At 37.3% G+C, this 25,830-nt stretch overlaps 1 protein-coding gene and 1 long non-coding RNA gene across 2 annotated transcripts in view; one reads left to right on the top strand and one right to left on the bottom strand.

Moving 5' to 3' along the window:
• The window catches only part of gnas (GNAS complex locus), a 55,250-nt gene extending 43,937 nt beyond the window's left edge, over positions 1-11,313 (bottom strand). The window contains exons 1-2 of the mRNA XM_041782829.1: positions 9,710-11,313; positions 7,934-8,006 (exon numbers count right to left, since the gene is read on the bottom strand). Of these exons, the coding sequence (XP_041638763.1) occupies positions 7,934-8,006; positions 9,710-9,848 (212 nt within the window). The 5' untranslated portion in view covers positions 9,849-11,313. The remainder of the gene's footprint in view (positions 1-7,933; positions 8,007-9,709) is intronic.
• Positions 11,314-24,923: 13,610 nt separating this feature from the next.
• On the top strand, positions 24,924-25,209 carry LOC121506897. Its single transcript, XR_005991694.1, has 2 exons — positions 24,924-25,018; positions 25,119-25,209. It is a non-coding gene; the product is annotated as an uncharacterized LOC121506897 (long non-coding RNA).
• Positions 25,210-25,830: the final 621 nt, after the last annotated feature.

Below are 25,830 nucleotides of genomic sequence, written 5' to 3'. Positions count from 1 at the left end.
GATAGATTGAGAATTCCTTTGTGCTAATTTTAACACAAGAAATGATCTTTTTTTTTTTTTTTTACCTAAAAACACCAAGAGTAAATAGATAATTTAACTCAGTGGTTCCCCTCTCAGAAAAGCTAAGCCCACCAGAACCCACATGGAGGAACAAAACATCAGGGGTGTAACGGGTTCACAGAGTTCACGGTTTGGTTCTTACCTTGGGTTTGGGGTCACAGACCCCAGATTGGAACCAAATGGATTTATTTTTAACTTATATTGGTAATATTCAGGAAAACACATTGTTTCTTGAGTTAAAAGATGGAATTTCGTTTCTTAGCACTTCGGTTATGTCACCAGACATCACTGCTTTCTTCTTCTTTTGTCATTTAATGGTGGTTAGCAAGCAGTTTTCAGATACACTACAGCCAACGTATTAATACTAATGACTGTATATTTGAAAAACACTGCCCGTCCTTTACCTTACCTTATAAGACAAGCATTAATTTTAAGGACTTTAAGGCAGAACCTTGTCCAGATTGAAATCAACTGGTATCGGTAAAATCAAGTTCAGGAATATAAGCAAATATTGTGCATCTCTAGATAAAACTGATATGGTAAATGAGGATAAACGAGGTGGCTCTCAGCTAGGGAAGAACAATATTGGATTTTGCCAATAGCTGATATGCTGATTATTTATATTGATACTAATATTTAAATACATAGTTCAGACCTAAAACATATCGTAATACGTGAAGAAGAACTATGAAGAACTATGGTCCTTAAAAAACACTTTAAGATTAAAAATGAGGATAAACAAAGAAAAAGACCTCATCTGATATGGCTCTCTTGGTCCTGCATAAAACTCCACAAAGTTGTGGAGGCCAGTATTTTCAGTGGATAAAGGCCGATATTAACAGGCGATTTATTGGTTGTAAATAACTGCAGAAATGTTCATATCAGCCGATATCAATATAATACTAAGTAGCACACAGCCCAACTCTCACTAAAAAAGGTTCACTTTAAGAAAACTCATACTATGAGATTATCTATTTTAAATGTCTATCTAAATGTTGATTCTTGGTTTTTTTAAATGCTATTAAAAGGAGCATTTATGTCATCTTTATCTTGTGTCATTTTCACGTGTGTTAATATTATGCAGCTGGCTGGTAATGTGAGAACCTGTGTGACACGTAGCATTTGGCCAATGTGGATTTCCTTTAGAACAAACTTAGTTTTAGTAGCTTGTTTACAGAAAAAAAATATGAGCATATATACAGTGTAATGCCATTTAGCAAAAGAAAAAAAAAAACACATATATAAAGATAGGATTATTGGTTTTTATCGCCCAGCCCTAGCATGGCCCTGTTTTCTTCAGTTTGTTGCTGTCACTGATAGCAATAGTAAAAGTCTTAGAGTCATGCAGGTATTTCAGAAACCAGCCAAAGTGAGAGTGAAATTCTTTAAAAAATGTGACAAGTGAAATGTCAGATTTGATACTGAAATTCCCCAAAATGAATCAACCTGAGGTTAAGTGCTGCTTACACAATCAGGTACCTGCATGGTGTGATTTCTTGTGAATGACCAGTGGAAAAATATCTTTGTTTATCAGAACAATACTGAGCTTTTACAAACCCACATGGTTCATGTTTGAGTTCCCTGTGCAGCATATGTGCTCACATTACAGCAGTAGAGGCTCTAATCAGCACCATCTATACATCCCTTTAGAAACTTTAGTTTAATGGGTGATACTGCTGCAATATCTTAATGACAGTTTACGTGCCGAGGTTTGGTTTTAGACATCTATTCATCAAAGTTTAATCCTTCAAACTTATAGCTCAAAAAGCTGAGCTATGACGTGGGATGTAAAAGGGGCTGTGTTAAAGACAAATGTAGATATTTGGACTTTTTAGACTGCATTAATATTACAGTCACATTTCTTACACATGTTGCTTTGTTATTCACACAGTTTTAACAATTGCTAGTTAAAAAAAAAACAACTTAATATCCCTTTGCAGACAGTACTGACTTTATCAAAACTAATGCTGTCATGATACTAGAGTATTTTACTTCAAAATGATACTAGTAATAACCAAATGATATATATGTACCTGTTTTATACCACAGCAACCAAAAAATAGACATCCAAGTCACACCGTTTTGGGACATTTCTGTTCTCAAACTCAAACCCCTGCACTCTGCCCAACTGCCTAAATATGATGGCAAAGTTTCACTGATCAATTCATTAGGTACACCCATTCAATTGATCAATTATTATGGCAAATGCAATATGAATTATTGCATTGAAGGGAATGATATTTTTTATAGCATCTCATTTTTATTTAGAAAAATAAATAAAAATACAAAGTAAGGAAAGTAGGATTTTTTACAACGTATTCTAGAAAAAATGACACTTGAAAGTCTGCATGTTATGAAGTGCAATATTTTTTTCTCAGCTGTAAAAACATTTTAATAAACTCGTATTTTGACACATTTCAGGTCAAAGAAGTATTGCACCTTCTGCAATCTGAAAATTTGCGATTTAATCTTGATTTCGATCAGCTGCTCAGCCTTTGTGGGTACAGTCAAGACGATGTGGTGAAGTTCAAACCAAGCACCAGAATGGGGATGAAAGGTGATTTAAGTGACTTTAAATGTGCCATGGTTGATGGGGTCTGGCAGGCTTTCAAGTATTTAATATGACAGCAGATATGGAGACTAGTCTATCATTCTGTTAAAATAATAGAGATTGTAACTTTTCTTTAATGGAATGGGAGAGTAAAAGTTTTAAAAATGTTTCAAGTTTAATCACAACAGAAAGAATCCTACTCTATGTACCGTGATATATTGAGAGATTTAGGCCAATACAGAATCCCAATCAAGGGTGATTGAAGACTTGAGCTCAAAAGAGTAGGAGGAGTTTGAATTTAAAGCATGTATGAATATATTTTTTGATGAAGGAGTTGTTCTTCTTGGGGTTGACCAATTATTGGCATTTTGATTAGCCAATACCCGATAAAATCAATTAATTAAAAAGTCTGCAACCTAAGCTCCCCTGTGAGGTGTCTCCTACCCTCTGGCTGTTTTTACTCTCCACAGTCACAATCTGAATCAATCTAACGAAGCTCAGTCTTCACTATCTAGAACAATTACATGATGAACACATTAATGCAACAGTAGATATAATCCTGTGTTATGATGAAAGTCAATTTTGTAAAAAGTGTATTTTGTTTGTCATAATTACATGAGTAAGGTTTTGAATGTAAGACTTATACTTGTATTAGTATTTCTATGCTGTGGTATTGCTCCACCTACGAAAGAGAAAAATCTGAGCTGTAATTGTTAATAAAAATTTGAGGTGTAAAAATTGAGCCATCTTTAGAGACAAAACCTCCACTCTACTGCTGTTGTAAACATCCATCTTTAGTCTTGAGTAATGAAGAAGCCTAGAATTATTCAACGGCAGGTTTATGTTCTATCAAATGCTGTAAATCAAGAAATTAAACTACTGAAACTAAAGGCTTACTAAAATCTCATTTTAATATTAATGCTTATAGATTATAATACTAGGGATCTGTCCAATAACTTAGGAATAATTGGTATCATGATCAGCCTTGACAAACGAATACCAGTTAAAAGATTTGTTAAAAAAAACACACACTATTTTACCCTGCAGTCTGCTGTAACTAAGAATACTAGTAACTCTAATCTGGGATGTTTCTTGGACTTTCAACCTTTAAATGCTAACAGTTGGAGAACATTTAAATGTCTTTTTATGGTTTGAAAGACACAATGTGGACTTGCTCAATATTTTAACTGAATACCTAAAAAAGACTGATTAAGAAAACAATATGACTGTTTTTATAAGAGACTGAGTAATTTCATTAAGCTATATTTTCAGACCAAAAAAGGCACAAAATTTGCTTAAAGGAAAGATTGAGTTATCTGAGGTCCCATTACTTCTGCATAAATTGATAAACTGAAGTTGTTACTTTTTGGTCCAGTTAGTTCCCTTTTTCACCACAGTTCTGGCAAATGTTGTCTAATTGGTCGATGACAAAAGGTGGGCTTAGTCGATTAAAATTTCACTCTGTTAACCATTTATCCATTGACAAAGATGTTAACTTTGGAAGCTGTAAGTCGTATAATTCTGTTCAAACTTAACAAGAGTTAACGTTATTGTTGAAAGTCAAACGGCCCCACCTTGGCATCTGTGTTTTCTCCTTATAATCATTATTATTACCAGAAGTGCCACTGTTGACATTAGGCTACTGTGCATTTTAGTCAGTAAGTACATTTGAGGTGTATTTTGGACAGAATAGAATTAACTTCCTTGACACAAGCGTCAGCAAATTTGTCAAAAAGCTAAGTCATTCACAAAAAAGAGAGACTTGTAAAGACTGAATGGAGCATAAAGCAAAAGCCTTGATGTCCATGTAGCTGTCCACATGAGTATCACTTTGTTTAGCATTTCATTAAAATATCAAAATATGCTCATCAGACAACACATTCAAGGGCCATACTCTGTTTTAAACTCCTCGTTCAGTTGAAAGTCACCCATAAACAGGGCAGCATTTTAAACTGTAAATCGGTGTCCAGTAGCGCTAGCATTAGCACATTCAGGGCTTCTGTTACAAATGACACATTACTGTGGAAAACTGCTGTTTAATGCTTTATAAATTATTTACAGGCTACTAGTGACATTTCAAGCATTTCAAACTTTCTGTGTATAAAATGTGCACTACAAATATTACTATTATAGGGTAAAAAAGTATTCATTTAAAACTGATATCCACTCTGTATCCCTGTATCTTATAAGGTCTATAAGTACTATGCCATACATTACTAGAAGTTGTAAACCATGTCAAGATCTAACTAAGACAGCAGCCACAATTTACGCATCCGCCAGACTACTGACAAACTGCCAAGCCATGTCACTTCCCATTTTAAGCTCACCTGTATTCTCTTGATCATAATATTTGAACAAAAAGAGCCTTGCTGCATTGATAAGGGGTCCCATAATCCAAATCCAGCGAAACTCAATCCAAGCTCATAGATCACTTCAAATCTACAAATGATAAAAACTTTTTTTTCAGATTTTATGGTCCATAGCAGAGCTCTGGAAATACCTAACTTCATATATGACAAGCAGAATTTCAGAATAAAAGCACATGGGGCAGAGACAAGCATTTTGGTTGGGTATACAATAAGTTATTTAAAGCAGAGGAAGCAATAAACTATTAAATGCTTCTATACTTTACAAATTCACATTACAAATTATTAAAAAAATAAATAAAAGTGATGATTATCAATCAACCGATGTGTGTCCAGTTCTGGCTATGAGTAACTGTGACACTTGTAAGATTTTTTCACATTTAAAACACCAAATGATTACATAAGGAAATAATTAGTGTTGGTATCAATGCCAAAAAACAAAAAGAAAGTAAAGAAAGCTTTGTTTCATTGATATAAGTTTGATCAAACTGATCTATCACAAATAGTTCTCACATTTAAGATTTACTTTTAAATCTAAATTACCTGAAAAACAAGAAGCGAAACCCCATCAATCTGATTACTTCCTCGACAGTAAGAGGCGATTGAACTTCATAAAACAGCTACAGAGAGCTTCCCACTTCTCTTCATCCTTTATTTTATTCACAGAAACTACAGTACAATAAAAAGAGAGACAGAGAATCCTTACATCTGGATACTCTGATAAAAACTGATTTTAATCACTTCCTACCACCCTGTACTGACTGACACTGGCACTGTCCTGCACCCTGAGGGGACGCCCAGCAGGGCGAATCTCTGCGGCACAAAGACAGAAACAAACCCTCAGATCTAAATGAGCGACGGCTGACAGTGGGTTTGTCCTGACACCACAGCGTCTGTGTCTGTGAGGAGCATCTGTTTGACCTGACCCAAAAATAAGCACATGATGATGCTCCTACCCCAATATCCCTCTTAGGAAACCCATGATTAAGAAGAGAAAAATGTGACTTTAGTTTCCATTGCATCAATTTGGGATTGACTTTTATGACATTCACAAGACGGGGTGGTTTGAAAACACCCAGGGCAATGTTTCCATGAAAAACCTGAAACAGATAAAAGCTCTCTTCTTGTGTCACACTAACTTTTCAGTATTTACTCTAAAACATCACAAAAGCTTGCACTAGAGATATCAATACGTTTTAATTTGAAAGTTTTATTTATAAATGATACGCCAGTGGAATAAGGAAACATTTGATTATAGCTAACAAGCAAACATTTTTAACCAATTCAGATCCTTTCATGTCCACAAATTCACATAAGTTCTTTTGTTAAAAAACAAGAGAAAATGTGAATTTTCTTTTTGGTTGAAGAAAAAAGCCCTACTTTTGGACGTCCTGAAAGTCTGCTTTACAGATCAAGGCACAAACACTCATATTCTACTTTGTACTAGTGCTGCTTGTATTATTTACACACAAAGCAAATCAAAAATGTACAATACACTAATTCTAAATTCAATTCTTAACTACAAGAATTGTGCATTTTTCTCTTTTTTCTTGCCCTTGTATACTTAATTGGTTGTCTGCATTTGTTGTGTAGGATAATGTGAGGACAAGGCCTATGATTTAGCCCATCAATCACCAAGGCTTGATGATTAATCCCAAAACTATCACTGGATTGATGGATTGGATTAGTTAGTCTATAAAAAGAGGAAAAGGAGTGAAGAAAAACTACCCATCACATGCTCTTCAAGTGTCTAATTTTGTCTGATGACAACTTCAAACCCCAAAGAAACTTAATTTACTGTGAAACCATTTGACAATATGAGATTTAAACACTCTAAAAATGGAAAATCTTGACATTTGAGAGGCCAAAACCGGAGAAATTGAACATTTTTGCTTCATTAATAACTCTGGGAGTTTTAAAACCTTTTTCAGTCAAATGATTTTCTTCATGTTTATTTTAGTTCTAGTATTGTGTTATTTAGCTGAGACCTAAAAGCTGCATGTACAACTTAATTTACTTGCATATAGAGGAGGTAATTCCTGCCCAAATCTTACATAAAGCTGCCTGGTTTTCCTGCAAATTCTTGCAAATTACATAATGTTTTTTTCATTTGTGAGTGCTGTGTGTATGCAGCAGTTCAAGTCCAATACAACAGTGGTTCCCACAGTAGGGATGACCATCCCGTACATGCCTCATTCTGTACTTTTTATTTTTTATGTGTCTGGTCTTTTGAGCATATTCATCAGCAGTATGTTATATAAAAATGCACAGATAACATCACTAGCCTTTTGAAAGGTTCCACTTGGTGGTAGTCCACAATCATAGCAGATGAACTGCATGTGTGAAGGCGTAATGTTGATGAGGCAGCCTATTGCAACCATCACCCTAGAGTGCAGAATAGTATCAGAAGCAAGAACATGATGAAAAAAGTTAAGATTTTTAACATAAGATGTGGCACCTCGATCAGTGCATTTACAAGAGGAATGTATTAGTGGATGACTCCCTGGCACACAAAGAAGATAATATCATACAAGTAAAACAAAAAAAGTCCAAAAATATGCATGGGTGTCTGTAAGTATACCTGGGTGGCCCACCCAAGTATTGTTTGTGTTTATTGGAACAATAGAATGTATCATATTCGTGTCTTTTAAAACATATGCTATTATTCAATTACCTGATGTCCAAGTAAAGTGGACCAACAGACCTTTACCTGCATGACATTAGCACCACTTGAGGTCATTCCTTCTATTTGTTATACTCCAATAATCTTCCCCAAAACATCATTTCAGGTATTTCTCCGACAAATATTTTAATATCAGATGATGTAAGCAGCCACTAGACCTAAATATTGTTTGATATCCTTAATTAGACTCAAAAGTGTAGTGATTAAAAATGCTGTAAGTGTATGTGTGCTTGATAACAGAGATACATAATAAAACATGGAGGAAACACTTACTCTGCATTGAAGCCATTTACGTGCAATATTCGCATCTGCTTGACTATCGTGCTTTTCCCGGATTCACCGGCCCCTTAAAGCAGAGAGAGATGACAAAAGATAAAGTAAGTCAGAAAATGTGCATCAAAACTTGATAGAGCGACTTTACATAGTGCCAGCAAATATCCTGGATTTAGTTGAAATGGTTTAAGTGTGTCACTGATTAAAGGATCCAGCAATGTTAGGGGATCTATATGTTGATAGAAGACCAGGCCGGTTAAAGACAAAGTAAAAGAGAAAAAACATGAAGATAATCCATGAGTTACTGTAACCTTAGGCTTTTTTTTTGTCAGCATCGTCCTTGCACCTACAACTCTTATATCTATTTAAAGCTATATGCAACACTAAAGGACAAACAGAGACATGAAGGGAACAAAATGACTGATCAAAAGGTGCAGGTGAGTCTGCATCCTGTTGGCTTATTCTACTCAGTGGTAGGAAGTCGTAAAGTTCTTCTGACACCATACCATATCTGAACTTTCATAGCTTTGCTCTGACCAATTTAAGAAAAAAATGTGTTGAGCTGACTGCTACACTTACAATTCATAAAGGTCTTACATGCTAATCTGATAAATAAAAGCTATTTTGATGATTAAACTAGTGTTTGCATGCCTTTTCTGCACTGAACCCATGCAGGAAAAGCAAATGAGGTCCCTTGTCATGTTGAAGATGTCTCAGTTGTAAGAGATTCCATCAAAAAGAAATGTTAACGGCTTAAATTCACAGGTGGTGGCATCAAAATAACTGCTGCATGATAAAGGTGGTAAAAAAAATTGCCCTAAAGCAGAAGAGGTAAGTCCAACAAGTAAAAACTAAACAACCTAAAGAATTTTACAACGTCCTATGTTTTTCTGAAATATGAGTATTTTAGCTTTAATGCTGCTGAATAAGTGAAGGGCTTCCAGCATCAAGGAAGATTTGGTATAGCTACAAAATGCTTACAATATTGTCTTAGCATTAAATTGTTGATGACAAATCAAAAATGTTCTTAATTAACACTATTATCAATCAATACAGTTTAATTTTCCATAATTCTGACATGGTAAATCTGTGTCTACATATGCCCTACCTACCTGACTAGAAATGGAAGAAACCAGGCCATAACGTCTCTTAGCCTGGACACAAGGATCTGGGCTACAGGCCTGCTTTATAACGCCTGAGTGTAAGTGTTCAAATCTCGGATCAATTTCAGATTAGAATGAACGGGACAGTGATTCAAGGGAAGCTAGCTAGTAATCCTAATAGTAATCCTAATTTGCTCTTAGAGGCTTAGCAGGATACTAGCCCTGGCCTTGAGGTTCAGACTTGTATCGTGACATGGAGGCCTGGATGATAAAGCCAGAAGTGACTTTACTGAATTAAAAACAGTGTGGGATCTTCACAAAAACATCCGAAATGTTGACCATCTTGTGTGGAGAAACGGAAAAAGCAAGCAAAGAGGCCTTTTTGTGGCCTCTCAATGCTGCACAAACGGGCTGTCCTGTGTGGCTCACATGTTCTGTAATAATGCTCTATAATGAGCCATGAGTGCAGGAGACAGGCCTGTGTAAAACACTGTAAATATGGTCGCATGGTGACATCATACAATGCTTGTTTTATGTGGTGAAACATGGATATTAATAGCAGAGATGTGTCAGAATATGAACATTTTGTTTGAACAGATGCAATCATTGTACAATTTTCAAGCTCAAAATGGTGAAAATATACATTTAAAAGGATGGATTTTAGAAGACCTACCTAATAGTAGTAGCCGGTGAGTGGCCCGGTATATCTGTTTGTCTTTTTGGAGCTGCTTCTCTATCTTTTTGTTGGCTTCCCTCTGTGCCTTCTCCTCATTTCGTTGGTCTTCAGTCTTACTATTGCCAAGACAGCCCATCTTTTCCCAAAAACCCAGTGATAGGTTCAAGGGGGGGAGGCAGGCAAGCAGGCAGGCAGGCAGGCAGGCAAGGAGGGTAGGTGGGTGGGTGGATGTTTGGTGGCTGGGTGTAGGGAGGGTGGGAAGGAGGAAGGAGGGAGGGTGTTGATCAGAAGAAAAAAAAAAATCAATCAATCCAAAATTCCTAGACTGGACCAGCAGAGGAACACCTGGCTCAAAATGGGTGACATTTATGTTGCCAGATGCAGCTGACACAGATTTTCAAAAATGTCAGGCTCCACCAGGCTTTTGGAGACGTGAATGTAAGGATGGATGTGGCTATTTACTGGCGATTTATCAACAAGAGATCCCTCAGAAAGGAGCAGAGCAACGATGCCGCCCTCTCAGACGCTTGGTTCTTGTGTTTTTCACTGTAAATCCGCAATGAAGTCATCAACATTGATATGAGAGTGGATGTGAGATTACCAGCCTTGCGATGTACGTGAATGGTGGTCCTATTTCCTTACAGGCGTTAAAATCGACACGGCTGCTTTCTAAAACGTATATATTTCCACGCTTTTATGCTTAAATTTCTTAGCAAATGTCTCCTCCGGAGCCCATCTTCGGCAGATATCTCACACTGCCTCTCAATTCATTTCCACTCACAACCAAAGCCCTATTTTTCTTCTTTTCTGCCACCTTTAAATAGATATTTTAGGTTAAATAGCTACGATATGTTAGCAATCCTTCCACCATGAAGCAGAGAGCGGGTGAAAAAAATAAAAAATAAATATTTCCTCTTAAAATGACGGCATGTGAATCATCAGGCTACACCGGGGCTTCTTTCTCTATCACAAATCCGTCACATTATACACCGTTTTTAGGAAGGAGGGGTTGTCGTTGTTATCGATAATATCCTCTTTTTAGTCGATGTCAAATGTATTTCCTCCCCCGGTCAACAGATGATGTTGCTTGCTTCTTTTTCGGAGGGTTTGCCCAGACCCAAAAAGGCCCCTTCTCCGTCCTTTTTCTCTCTGTTACGTTAATTTGTATTTCTCCTCACATCGGGAAGCTTCTCTGGGCGAGCGAAGGCGGTGTTTGGCAGTTGGATGTCCTTGAATATAACGCGATATCCAGGTGATATTGGTGGAAATTCCTCCGTTATTTCCCCCGTTTGGCGCAGGTAACGTTACAGCCCGCTGTCAAGTCCCTCAGCTTTTTGTATTCCCTTTGAATCCGTATGGTAGATTACGGTTACATGTGCATGATACATGAACATACCGCGGTGTTTTCAATCACTGATCCAACGGCGAGACGTTTGTTTTTAACCACCGAGAGGCCGCGTCTGCTCCACTGAACCGGCGGAGGGGACGAGAATCGTTTCTTTGCGGCGTTACTCTGAATTATTTTTGCCCCCTTTTTTCTCTCAGAATTGTACATTGAGATAGATAGCGTTGAAGAGGTGGGGTGGGGCAAACGGCTCTCACGGAACCCTGAGAACGAAGAAAGGCGGTCAAGCTCCTCGAGACGAGAATTTAAACTTCCTGTTTGGACTTTCACAATAAAGCCCCGGTGGCCAACTATGTTTCTAACACAAGCTAATTAATTTCTGTAACGAAGCTAAAATGTCATTTTTCTTGTTTTAACTACCGAGTTTATGCTTGATGAAAAGATTAATGTTTATTAAACAGGGAAAAAAATGACACAGCATTAAAGGAGCTCTGTCAACTACGACATATTGACCTTATTTGATTAACATAACCGTCTTTTATATGTATGTCGTACAAGGAGCACACTAGTTTTTTACACGCTGAGAAAATTTAAATAACAGTCACACGTAGGCAGCCATTGTTATGTAATTCGCCCTGGCTAGTCATGTCATATGGCTGCATTGTTCTTTTTACATCTCACTGATTTTACTCACATTACAGTAACTCTTTATCCTCTTCACAAAAACTTCACTCGCATTAAAATTAAAACGGTAAAAGATGACACTCCACTGGAAGACGAAAATGCAACTATAACACATCACTACCCAGAGAACATTTCACAACAATGGCAGCCTACATGGGGGTTTAGTTATTTTTTAAATGATCTTAGAGTAAAAATAAGCATGTCTCTCCTTACAACTTACTCCTAATAGACATTAACGCTATTAAAAAAAAAAATTAAATGAATAAAAGAAGATAGTAGAAAGAAGACAACATATATATTGAGAAAGGAAGTTAAAAGAAAACAGGCTGTAATTGTGATTAAAAATTGATGTATTGGTTTAAAACCAACTGGTCAACAGGGGTGGACTAAGGATGTTTGAGGGGCTGGGGTGAAAATTATAAAAAGGGCACCTGCTGTACACGAAAAATGTTGTAATACAAAGTTGTATTACTGTTAACATAATACAGAAGCACTTACGACACGTTATTGCATTTCTCCACTATTTGATATGTGCCAAATGGGCACTTTGTCAAATTTTGTCCATTTACAGGACACTAAAGGGGCTCTTTGTCACGTTCTGTTCATTTAGAGCTGTGGTTCTCAACTAGTTAGTCACAACTCAAAAATGGGTGGCAAAGCTCTTTCCATTGGGTTGTAAATGTGTTCAGGAAAAAACAATGTGATGAAAAGGATCTGTATGGAAGCCCTAAGTGGACATACAGTAAATTCATGCAAGTATTCTTTGGGCTTTTCCTATGGTTCTGAGTAAATTTCAGTTATTGTCAAGCTGTCTACTTATGTATCTCATTTTCTTTGGAAATAGCTGGTTTCCCTAAGATACTGAGTTAATCCAAATAAAGTTACCAAATTGCCACACTGTCTCAGGAAAATGGAGTAAAGTAAGTTGTTTGCGTGTCCTTTTGTAATGATGTCCCTTTTAAACATGTTTGTTTTGTCCCGTCTCTTTGTTCAATATGTGTTTTTTTATCATTTAAGTTCCAAACTATTATTATTAAATACATTTGAGTGGTTGAATATTTTCAAAAAATGGGCCACAATTTCTCTTAAGGAGGTTGTGGTGGGTCCTAGAGTCCAACCAGTTCAGAAACACTGATTTATAGGACACCAAAAAGGACACTTTTCGATTTTTTTTTCTATTTAGAGGACACTTAATTAACTTTTGTCTACTCAGAGGGCACCAGACTTTATTTCATCATTTGTATCTGCCAAAATGGCATTAAAAAGGACACTTTTGTGCTATTTTGTGCTAACAGCTATTTTAAATGTATCAACTGTTCACTGACATCACAGACATAATTGATAATAATATATAGCTTCAACTTTGTCGACAACCCCTGAGGGAAATTCTCAACCACCTTCACAGACAGGTAAAACTATAAAACATAGAAGCACAATCACACAAACTCAGCAACAAGAAACAATGGAATAGCTACATCAGGTGTTAGAAAACATTACAACAAAAATGAAAGCAAAACCGTCCTTAAAAGACACCATATCCTACATAGCATAGCTGAGTCAAGCTTGAACATCCCCATGTTCATATAAACAGAACAAAATGTATTGCAAAAATGAATGATTCAACGAATATCAAGACAATAGGCCTTTCGAGGTGTTTCCACCTGTGAAGACGGAATAACGTCGTGCTTTTATTTTGAAGTGCAGAGCACTGTACTCCCGGTTTCCTTTTTGCTGACGCTTTACTGATCTGGACTGAAGCAGGCTCGGATCACATGATTGCCCGGAGCGTCATGAAGCAGAGGTACAGAAGGGGAGAGGCGCCCTCTTTGAAGCAAAATGGTAATCAACCGATCGTCAAAGAAAAGCATTAATCAATAACGCTGAGCACATTTATCTGAAGTTATCCGTACCCATATGCTCACACAGTTGATGCACATTCGTTCAGCTGCAATCATAGACTCAAACTTGTGACATTACAAAGTGAAGGATGCCTTCTTCAGTGAACCTCTTCAGTCTTGTTGTTCCATGCAGGTGATGAGGGCCAGGTACAGATGGAAAAAAGTCATTGCTTTGTCTCAGGTCAGGACTCCGGGCTGGTCCCAAGTTGAGGAACAAACTCTGTGTTTTAAGTCCAAAATGTTACTGTGTTCTTTCTAAGTCCTACCAAATCAAGGCCAATTTCTGGTGTTTTCATGCAGTCTATCTTCCACCAAGGTTATTTTGTTACCCTGCCTTTACTCCATTAATGTGGGTGTTTCATATTACATGGGAATGATTATTTTGTAGATTTATGACTTATTTTAGAGTGGGGTCTCAGCTCTTTGGCCTTTATGGGGAAACAAATCACACCCACTGTATCTTCAGCTTTGTTTGAATGAGATGGAAAACAACCAATAATAGAAGGTTGACAAAATACTGACTCAACAACAATATGCTCTCACCCTGACTATTGTGATACAATAATTATATTGCTAGTGCCAAATGTCTGCAATTTAATTAAAAATATCTTTATAACTCTCTAAACAGATTTCCCTGCAAACTAGGCTGGTTTCATGACTCCCAGTAGTGGCACTTCTGATATGAATCAAGGCAGTGCAACGGATTTGAACAGTCAAGGAAGAAGATGTAGGATAAAAGTAGAAGATGAAGAGGACAGTGGGGTAATCTTAGATAACTGTGAGGGGGAGCTAGAGGATGATGAAACTGACAGCAAAGTGCAGGTAGGCCTACATACATTCATCCTAAACTTCATTTTTTTAAATTTCTTTTGATACAGTCCTGTATTTATTTAAAGATTAAAGATAATGACATGAACTTACCCATGGAAAATAGAACTTGTCATGGATTAAAAGCAAATAAGCTTACAGTAAAACTATAAATGTTTTATGACTTTTGACTTGTCCACTGAGTGAAATGAGACAAGGAGCAGGATGACTTCTTTTACATCACTGTGACTGCTGGAAGACACTGCAGTAGCCTAACCAAAGTGGGCTGAAAGGGAAAGCATGTAATCAATTCTGATTTAAAAGAAATAATCCACTAACTGTGGATCTCAACTAGTTGTGATCAATCTTGACAGCCCTAAACGTAATATGATTGTCTTGCAATATACCAGTATTTACAGAATAGTTGTCCTGTGATATCATCATGGGCCATATATCGCATATGAGAGTGGTCATCAATTAGCGGCCTGCATGCCACATCAGGGCAGCAACAGCTTCCCATCTGGCCCTTAAAAGGTGATCAAATTCAAAATATGTGAGGAGGAAAAAATATGATGTGGTTTAGGGTATTTTTAAAATCTAAAAACAAATTTGTTAAACTGTTGTACAGCACTGGAGCACTGTTCAGTGCTGGTTCTCCAGCTACGTGTCAAATAGGAGCTTCTCTCTATCAGTTGGTCCATATTTATCCAAATGTGCTGCCTTGTCTTGTGGTGTGCTCCAACCCAAGGATCTGTCTTGGGGCCTTTTTTTATTTTCCCTTTCCATGCTTCCCCTGAGCAGTGTTACAGGTAATTTCAAAAGAGTGTCATACCACTTGTATGCCTATGACATTCAACTGTATATATCTGTATATATTATTATGTTACTTGATTTTTTTTGACCGCCATTAAAGATTGGATGAGCGATAACTTTCTTCAGTTAAATACTGATATGACTCGTATCATTGCCTCCAAGAACATATCCTCTCATGTTGTAAAATGTTTGGGATCCCTGTTGGACAACTCACACCACTCCAATTTTATTGTCCTTACACTGGCTCCCAGTTAACATCTGAATTAATTTTAAGATCCTTGTTTATGTCTATAAAGCTCTTCATGGGCAGGAGCCTGGTTAAATCTTAGGCCTGCTCCATCCCTACATCCCTGGTCGATCCCTCAGGTCTTCTGAACAGAATCTTCTTAAGGTCCCTCGAGTTCGTTTAGGTGACCTTGCTTTTGAATTTGTGGCGCCAACTCTTTGGAAATCTCTTCCACTTCAGTTGTGATCAGCTGCATCAGCAGATGCTTTAGACACCTCTTTTTACACTGGCTTTTGAACATCTAGAACATCAATATGGATATTTGCAAGTTTATCTGTGGTGTTTCATATTTTTGATGCTGTTGATTTGTAGTGATTTTAACTATTGTGAAGCACTTTGTGACATTCTGTCATGCTATAAAAATAAAATGTACTAACAAAATCCACTTGTTGCACAGTAAAATAAAGCCCCATTCAGGTGTGCACCTGCAAAACCCATTAAGATTGGAACAGTTTAATCAGTCAATTCAATTGATTTGACATTTCATGTTTTTTACAGAATTCATTAGTTATTATTAGTGACTATTCAGCAAGGACTGTGAGCTACCACTCTCAAAAAAGAGTTGCTGGCTTGATTATGCAAACAATAAGCAAAAGAAAAACAAAAAGGGGGTGAATACTTTTTATCACAGCACTGTATGGATTACAAAGAATTGGCATTTTATCAAACAATCAGGTCATGCTAAAACTTCACTGAAGGAAATTTTGCCCCTCTGAAGAAACAGTGACATATTTTTTCTTGACCAACTGAAGACAACCTTTAACAAAACCATTAAATCTTATCCTGCTATCAGCATGTTTGGCTAGCTAGCACTTTAAGTTTAGCTAGGAGTGATGTCATCAAGCGTACAGAAACCCTGCCAGAAACAACGGCTGGACCCCTAAAAGACTCTGTAAATGGGCTCTCCCTAGATACTATTTAATAATATCAATGCATGAACATTGGAAAGCGTTAGCACTAGCCCCGTTTGACATTAGCATCCTGGGCCTAGCTCCATACAGTTTAGGAACGAATCGGAAAAACAAAAAATACGGACATTACTGTCCTAGTCCAGTGGGCCCACCCACTCCCTTAATATTGCAAAAATAAAAGCTTATATTATGTTAAAGAGGAGGTGGTTTAAATTTTGAAACAGGCAATAATATATTAGAGTTATATTTATGTTGATTTGATAAGCAAAATGGATATTAGGCATAAACTAAATTGTTTGAATTTAGGATGAGTGTGTCATTGCTAACCTCCAGGGCGCCGATTGTGCAGTGAATAGTAGTAGAGAATCTGTAAAGCTAAAAAACCCTCCTCTTTTATGACTGAAATAATGCTTGTACTTTATCCTCTCTAGAATGAAGATAAACTGGCAATTCTTTTCTGATATATTTTTCTCAGTTTCCCATGCTGTTGCTATTTAGCACTGTTTTAATCATGGCATTGTTAAACTTTTTTATAAAGGCAAAATGACAACCTTCAGGTTATCAAACTTATCAAACAAGGCAAACAGGTTTAACATTTCATTAGTCTGGCATGATAAACACATGCTTATTAGTACATACTTGATTAAACCTATGCTTTTACGCATCAACATTCTGCCAAAATGTAGTTGATGACCCCTGGGTTCAAAGATAGTAAACCTTTATTTTTTCTTATAATAGCACAATATATTAGTTTGCCTTTGAAAAGCAGAAGTGTCTCTTTTGATTCCCTTTTCATCCCATTTTACTCAATACATTGCTACACTGATCACCATCATTTTGGGAATATATGCAATGCAACCTGCTTGTTCTGTAACTCATCAGCTGGTGATCTGAATTTTGAAATGCCCCCCTGCCTTTTCACCCTATACTGTAGCTCTTACATGCCTGCACAGAAACACTGTGTGCATGAAAAATCATACACACACAAAGAAGGAAACACCTTCCTCCACAAATACGTCATAAGGCAGGGGAAAGAAGCTCGGGGCAAAACACGTAAAGGTCATCAACGACAACTAAATGCTACTGTGACTCTCTAATGAACTCAAATAGACAACTGAATGAGTGGAAGATGTAATGATTGAAATCTAAAAGGCAGGTTAAAGGTGATGTTTAAATCTCTCTGATTAACAAATGAGCATCTAAAACTGTGGGGTTATTTGGTCACAGATGAGGAAGTTAGTCTGCCCTTACCTTACTTTTATGAAAATGAACAGGATATTTAGTGCTGAGGCAAAGAGCCATCTTCTACTTGTCCTTAAAATGTACATTTACATTTACATTTACAGTTCTGGGAAAAAGTGTTCTCTTCCTTCCTGATTTCTTATTTTGTGTATATTTGTTACATTTAAATGTTTCAGATCATCAAACAAGTTTTAATATTAGACAGTCACCCCCCCCCCCCCCCAGGCATGTTGAATCAAGAAATTATTTGAATAGAACTTGTCTGACAAAGTGAGGTAGGCTGAAAGAGCTCAAAAAGCAACACATCTGGGTGCAGATGGCCGCATGGTTAGAGGCGCGTCCCATGTATGCAGGTGGCCCGGGTTCAAGTCCAACATGTGGCTACTTTCCAGCATGTCACTCTACGAATAAAGGCATACAGATAGCCTAGCAGTCTAAGGTGCTACCCATGTACACGGGCACCCTGGGTTCGAATACTGCCTGTGGCCCTTTGCCGCATGTCTCTCCCCACTCTCTTATGTTTCAAACTCTGTTGTCCTCCTCTATAGAATAAAAGGCATGAAAAAACCCATTAATAAACTTTTAAAAAAGCCCATAAATATATCTTCAAAAACAAAAAGCAACACATCATGCAGCGATCTAAAGAAATTTAAGAACCAATGTGAAAGTCAGTGACATCTATCAGTTTGGAAAGGGTTACAAAGCCATTTCTGAGGCTTTAGGACTCCACTGTGAGAGCCATTAACCACAAATGGGGGAGACTTGGGAAAGTGGTGAACCCAGAACATCTCAAGACCTGCAGGCCTTACATAACTCAGTTAAGGTCTGTGTTCATGATACAACAATTAAAAAAAAATAGAGACTGGGCAACAATGCCATCCATAAGAGATTTCCAAGGCCAAAACCACTGTGATTGATGGAATCATGAAATCTGCTCTCTACCAGAAAATCCTGAAGGAGGATGCCTGGCCATCAGTTTGTGGCCTCAAGCTTAAGCGCAGCGGGACATTGAGCCAAAACACCACAGCAAGTCCACCTCTGAATGAATTTAATAATAATAATAAGAAGAAGAAGAAGAAGAAGAAAATAACATTTTTGGAGTGGCCTAGTCAAAGTCTGGACTTAGATTTGATTGAGATGATATGGCATGAGCTGAAACAGGCTGTTCATGCTCAAAAATCCTCTTATGTGGCTAAATGAAAGCAGTTCTGCAATTCCACAAACCAGTTATTAGGTTGAGGGGTAATTACTTTTTTAGGACCAGGTAGGTTTGCATGACTGTTTCCCTTAATAAATGAAATAACTGTTTAAAAACTGCATTTTGTATTTACTTTGATTATCATGCAAACAAATATGAAAAAAAAAAAAAAAAAAACAAGGAGAGGGCAAAATTTTCCACAGCACTGTATGGATAACAAGGCAGTACACCTATTTCTGATAATCTACTGTCTTATAATGATAAAAAAGTTAATTTTATCAAACAGTTAAGTCATGCTAAAACTCTAATAAAGGAAACATTGCCCCTCTAAAGAAATAATGACATACAGTCGCTAGAAAAAGTATGTGAACCCTTTGAGATTTCTTGGATTTCTGCATAAATTGGTCATCAAATGTGCTCCGATCTTCATCTAATTCACAACAATAGACAAACACAGTCTGCTTAAACTAATACTGCACAAAAAATGATATGTTTTCATGTTTTTATTGAACAAAACATGTAAACTTTCACAGTGCAGGGTGGAAAAAGTAATAACGGGTTGACCCTCCTTTGGCAGCAATAACCTCAACCAAACGTTTCCTGTAGTTGTAGATCAGACCTGCACAACAGTCAGGAGGAATTTTGGACCATTCCTCTTTACAAAACTGTTCCAGTTCAGCAATATTATTCCGATGTCTGGTGTGCATCGCTCTCTTGAGGTCATGCCACAGCATCTCAATCAAGTTGAGGTCAGGACTCTGACTGGGCCACTCTAGAAGGCGTATTTTCTTCTGTTGAGGCCATTCTGTTGTTGATTTACATCTATGCTTTGGGTCGTTGTCCTGTTGCATCACCCATCCTCTGTTGGGCTTCAGTTGGCGGACAGATGGTCTTAAGTCTTCCTGTAAAATGTTTTGATAAAATTCGGAATTCATTTTTCCATCAATGACAGCAATCCGTCCAGGCCCTGAGGCAGCAAAGTAGCCCCAAACCATGATGGCCCCTCCACCATATTTCACAGTTGGGATGAGGTTTTGATGTTGGTGTGCTGTGCCTTTTTTTTCTCCACACATAGCGTTGTGTGTTCCTTCCAAACAACTCAATTTTGGTTTCATCTATGGACAGAATATTTTGCCAGTAGTGCTGTGGAACATCCAGGTGCTCTTTTGTAAACTTCAAATGTGCAGCAATGTTTTTTTTGGACAGCAGTGGCTTCCTCCGTGGTGTCCTCCCATTAACGCCATTCTTGTTTAATGTTTTACTTATTGTAGATTTGTCAACACAAATGTTGGCATGTGCCAGAGACTTCTGTAAGTCTTTAGCTGACACTCTAGGATTCTTCTTCGCCTCACTGAGCTTTCTGTGCTGTGTTCTTGCAGCCGTCTTTACAGGACAACCACGCCTGGGGGGAGTAGCAACAGTGCTGAACCTTCTCCATTTGTAGACAGTCTGTCTTACTGTGGACACATGAACATCAAGGCTTTTAGAGATACTTTTGTAACCCTTTCCAACTTCATGCGAATCAACAATTCTTGATCGTAGGTCTTCTGAGCTCTTTTGTGCCAGGCATGGTTCACATCAGGCAATGCTTCTTGAGAACAGCAAACTCAAAACTGGTGTGTGTTTTTATAGGGTAGGGCAGCTTTAACCGACACATCCAATCTCATCACATTGATTGGACTCCAGGTTGGCTGACTCCTGGCTCCAATTAGCTCTTGGAGAAGTCATTAGCCTAGGGGTTCACATACTTTTTCCACCCTGCACTGTGAAAGTTTACATGTTTTGTTCAATAAAAACATGAAAACATATCATTTTTTGTGCAGTATTAGTTTAAGCAGACTGTGTTTGTCTATTGTTGTGAATTAGATGAAGATCGGAGCACATTTGATGACCAATTTATGCAGAAATCCAAGAAATCTCAAAGGGTTCACATACTTTTTCTAGCGACTGTATTTATTCTTGACCTGTTCTAGACAACAGTTAGTATAAGCATTAAGTCTTATCTTGCTATCAGCATGATTTAGCTAGCTAGCGGTGAGTTTAGCAATCTAGGAGTGATGTTATCAAGCCAACAGAAATGCAGGCCTGCCAGAAACAATGGCTGGATCCTTGAAAGACTCTGTAAATGGGCCCACACTTTCACTGTTGTCCTAGTCCGGTGGGCCCACCCATTGCTTTCATAGTACAAAAGAATATATTATATGAATAGGAGGGGGATAACATTTTGAAACAGGCAATAATATATAAAATGTATATTTTTGTTGCTTTAATAAGTAAATTGGGTATTTAGGAGTAAATAAAATGTAATTATTGTTTGCATTCAGGATGGAACATGCCATTGCTAACCTCCATGATTCTGAGCCCCAGAAAGCCTTTACTTTTTTCACTTGTATGGATGGCCTTGCAGAAATGTGCAGTTCTTAACAGGGGTGTGCTCTGGTGTGCAAATTTTGCGAGCTTTTGGAAGCTTTTAAAGAATAAGAGAAGTTATTTAGCTCAAAATATGGCATGATCTTCACATGTCTTTTGATCATTTTAGAAGCAGCTAAATTATAACACACCGAAGTAAAACATATTTCCCACCTTGAGAATGAACCGGTGGGAATCAGCCATTTTAATATAGCGTATCAGCAAACTGAACACTTAGGACCTCATGATCTAGAATAAGGCTACCAAGGGGTTCACAGTGAATTATTTGCAATGTCCACAATGTCAAAAGACTCGGTGAAACATGACCCACTGATTTTGGCACAGTAGGTTTGGCGTTCTCTGCTGGGACATCATGCTTTCGAAAACAGTTTCTTCTCTTTCAACTTCTGTTTACCAACCTTTTACTGAGGTCTCTCTATATTAAACATATTGAAAAGATTGGCCACAATGTCAAATAGGTGTGTCAGACAAATTTGGTTTAATTCCTTAGTCGCACTGATGGACTGAGGTCATAAAGAGGCCCTAGCATTTGCAATAGATGGGTCCTGTTTTTTTCAAAACCAACACCAACCTAAAAATTAACCAAAAAAGACAAAATGCCTGACAAAGAACACAAAAATTACATCAAATATAGTATAATCACTACAGTGGTTGATCTATGCCGACAAGGATTTAACACAATCAGAGAGAATAAGGAGACATGACGTGTTATGGTCCCATAAAGGGAAACCTTCAGCACAAACAACACATGAGAAGATCATTTTCAGTTCTCATTACCTTTGCGACACCTTCTTAAAAACACTGTTTACACCAGTTCTTCTGCAACAGCTATCCTAATGACCACAATTTTTATTTGATTTTTTTGTCTTTGCTCTTAATACCACTGGCATCTTTTTCTGCGTGTTAACATTCGCTTTCTGTTGTTCCTTTAAACATTTTGACCTTTTCACTCTCACTACTGTGAGGAGAAGATGTGAGAATATTGTTAAGACAGCAGGTTGGGTCTGTGTTTTTGGCTTCATCAATAACACTTTCTAACTAAAAAAAAAACTGATACAATTTGTATTTTGGTATTTTTATACATGTTATTCATGTCTTTTTATCAGTGGAATTATGAGCAATTCTGAGCGGTCCAAACAGCCCATAGTTGGCTCTTAGGGATTCGCCCAAATTCCAGATAATCAGTCCATCACTGCTTCATGGTTTTTTGTTTGCCTTTTTGTCACACTGCTGGTGGCTGGGAAAACAGAATTTTGTCTGTTTTTGTCAAGCAAAATCACATAACAGCTTGTTATTCAAAAAGATCTGTATTTATGTAGTTTCTGGATCAAAAGTTGTAAAAAGGAAAATGATAATAATCTGCATGTAATTTTAGAATTTTTTGGTTTCTCTGATATCATCAAACTAAGCGAAAACTTAAAAGTACAACCCATCAACTAAACATGATATTTGGTGCAATGAAAGTAAAAGATTATTATTATACAGGTTTATATGTTGTTATTTCACATGCTTTTATAAGAGGCTTTAAGTTCATATGGGGTAAATAACTACTAGTATCCAATGAGCTTGCTGGTCTACAACAATGGCTGCCTCAGAGATATCATGCTATGTCTGTTAAAGCCCTCTAGATGGTAGCATCGGTCATGCAGACTCTCATCACTGCTGCACATTTTACTGAATTACTACAAATACAATTATTATTACAAACACAATGACTGAGGCTGGAGATAGAAACATTTAAGTTCTTAATATCTTCACATTCAGAACAGTGTAATTAGAATATGTTGTGAGAACTCTGCAGTTCGGTCTTTTGAGGCAATATATTAAAAACAATATTTTCTTGCATGTTAACATGCCTTGTTTTTTTTTTATTGCCTGTTTTGTGTGTTTACATAAGAATGAAATTAAAACTTTATCATCCTATTGTATTGTTATCTGACACTGAACAGAAAAACATGTCTTCCATTCATCTCCTCAACATGTCCTTTCTGTTTGTGGTTGGTGGTAAGACTTACAGCAGAGTTTAAAGGCATCAAGAGCCATTTTGATAACTTTGTGTTGTGTCAGTCTAACTTATGTGCATGGGTGTAACACGGGGGGGGGGGGGGGGGGGGTACTGATTACCCAGGCCCACAGTAGGGAGGGGCCGTTGAGAAGCCTGCAATGAAAAGAGTGTTTTTATTTGTTTTCTGAGTAACTAGTGTCATAATTGGATCAAAAGCGACTAAATGAATCAGTCAACAGACTGAAATTTGTATCAAATAGAATAAAATAAAATACTGGGGGGCCCCTGCTCCTCCCTTCAAAATGTCCAAATGTTGTAGTCCACACCTGCGAAATAATGCAAGTGAATTTAATTCAACCATAGTAAAAATATTGCTCATAAGAAATAACGGCTTGAAAATACATTAGAATGCACAGATATTTGTAAAAAAAAAAATGACACATTTGTTGCTTGGCTAGCGGGTACGGGGGGCCCTGTGTAATATTCTTTCTGGGGGCCCTAAATCCCTGGCTACGCCCCTGCTTATGTGTATTGTAACTTAAATGGTCCAGAATGAAATGGATCCTTGCAGTATTCTTTTGCAGACGACCATTAAGTTTGACTTCACATCGCAGATCACCTAAAACTGTTGCTTAAGATCATCGAATAGAATAACTCCAGAGCAATTATAAAATGTAATCTTTTTAGATGTTTTATTATGTAACTGTTGAATTCTTCAATACATTTACAATTAAACAGAAGTTAATAAGTTTAGGTATGAGTGCCTTGTGATAAGTGACTTTCCCACCATTACCAATTAATTTATAAGGCAATTAAACGACTTTCTTTGCAGAACATAAAGGATACAGGATACTAAGGACACTAATAAGATGCCTGAACCACCTCAACTAGCAGTAGAGTCGCTGCTCCTTCACATCAAAACAAGCCACTTGAGGTGGTTCAGGCATCTTATTAGGATTCTTCCTAGGCACCCTCTTTTGGAGATGGATGGATGGATGGATGGATGGATATAAACAGGGACGACTGACAACCAAAATCATAAAGATATCTCAATTTATAATACTCTGATAGTCAAGACAAAACGATTACAGGAACAACAGCACAAGAATTGCATCATCTGTTTCTACCTGCTCTGCCTCAAGGTCCAGTTTACATAGCATATAACATTAGGAGTAAACATTAAAACTCATTAAAAGCATTCAAGCATTAAAACTCCCAAAAGCCAACCCCCCCAGACTGATTGACCACCCCAAATGAATGGCAATTTGCCTCATCTTATATTAATGAGAAACACTGATGTTGGCTGTTCTATTCAATAACTTAGAATATCTCTTGAGTTGTATTGTTTTTACCATCTTCAGATCACTAAGGATGAGTTACACAGGAAAATCTGGGGAGTAACTTTCCCAGGGTAACAAATGTTTTACTCAAAAGTAGTAAAAATTTACTCTTTTTTGAGTGTATTTATTACCAGCCACTGCCAGAGTTGGAGAAAAAACACAGAGTAAATTCTGCTGGAGTAAAACTTTAACCACACCCACTTAAGTTCCAGCTCACCTGGTGTCACTCATGGCCGGTCACGGCTGCAGCTCGTTAGCTGTCCCTGCTGCAGCTAATCCTTTGCAATCAAGACCTCCTCACCTGGTGATGAACTTTCAGACACCTGTGTACTACAGCTTCTAATCAGGTAACGTGGCTCCTCTTCAACCTTTGATAATCTAGTGATTTTAGGTGAGTTTTTGCCTTGTCTAATTCCATTTTGTCCTCTTTTTTTTTTTTTTTTGCAGTGTCTCCATCTCACTGCCAGTGATTCCACCAACCACCAGCCAGCTCACCATCATTTGCAATGTTGTTGTCAAATAAACTTCTTTAACCTGACTACCTCAGCTTGTGCTCTGCTCCTGGGTCCTTGTCATATGTTCATCACAGTTGTTTCTGTAATATTAGATTATGTCTAATATGTATAAGCAAAAAAACCCTCTTTTGTGTCATGCCCTTTATAGGTGGAAAGGAAGAATGATCTATTAAGAGGAAAATGTAGCTCTTTATAAAGAGGAAGATCAGTTTGTTTAGAATAAGATACAGTTCTACATTAGTGTTACCCGATTGTAAATAGAGGAGAAATTGTACCATAAGGAGGGGAGAACATTTCTAAAAGGAATGAAAAACAACTCTGAAAGGACTAAATATCACTTTATATTGAGAAAAAAGCTCTATAATGAGTAAACTAAGGTCTGTATTACTCTGGAGTGAGTACAGTTGCTGCAGAGTTGTTTTTATTTTGTTCATCATGGAGCACATAATCGTCATTTAGAGTTAAATAAAAACACTTTTTAGAGTAAAAACAACTCTGAAAACATTACTCTGCAAGCAGAGTCAGTTTTACACCAAATAGACTGAGACCAAATGTTATAGTTTTTAGAGTCAAATTTTATTCAATTTGAGTAGAATTTGCTCGGGCAAATTTACTGTGAATATAAAGCATCCCTGTCGTCTTTA

Source organism: Cheilinus undulatus, linkage group 3, assembly GCF_018320785.1.
Source record: "Cheilinus undulatus linkage group 3, ASM1832078v1, whole genome shotgun sequence".
Lineage (NCBI taxonomy): Eukaryota > Metazoa > Chordata > Actinopteri > Labriformes > Labridae > Cheilinus > Cheilinus undulatus.
Note: the sequence above shows the minus strand (reverse complement) of the source record. Positions and strands in the feature narration are given on the sequence as shown.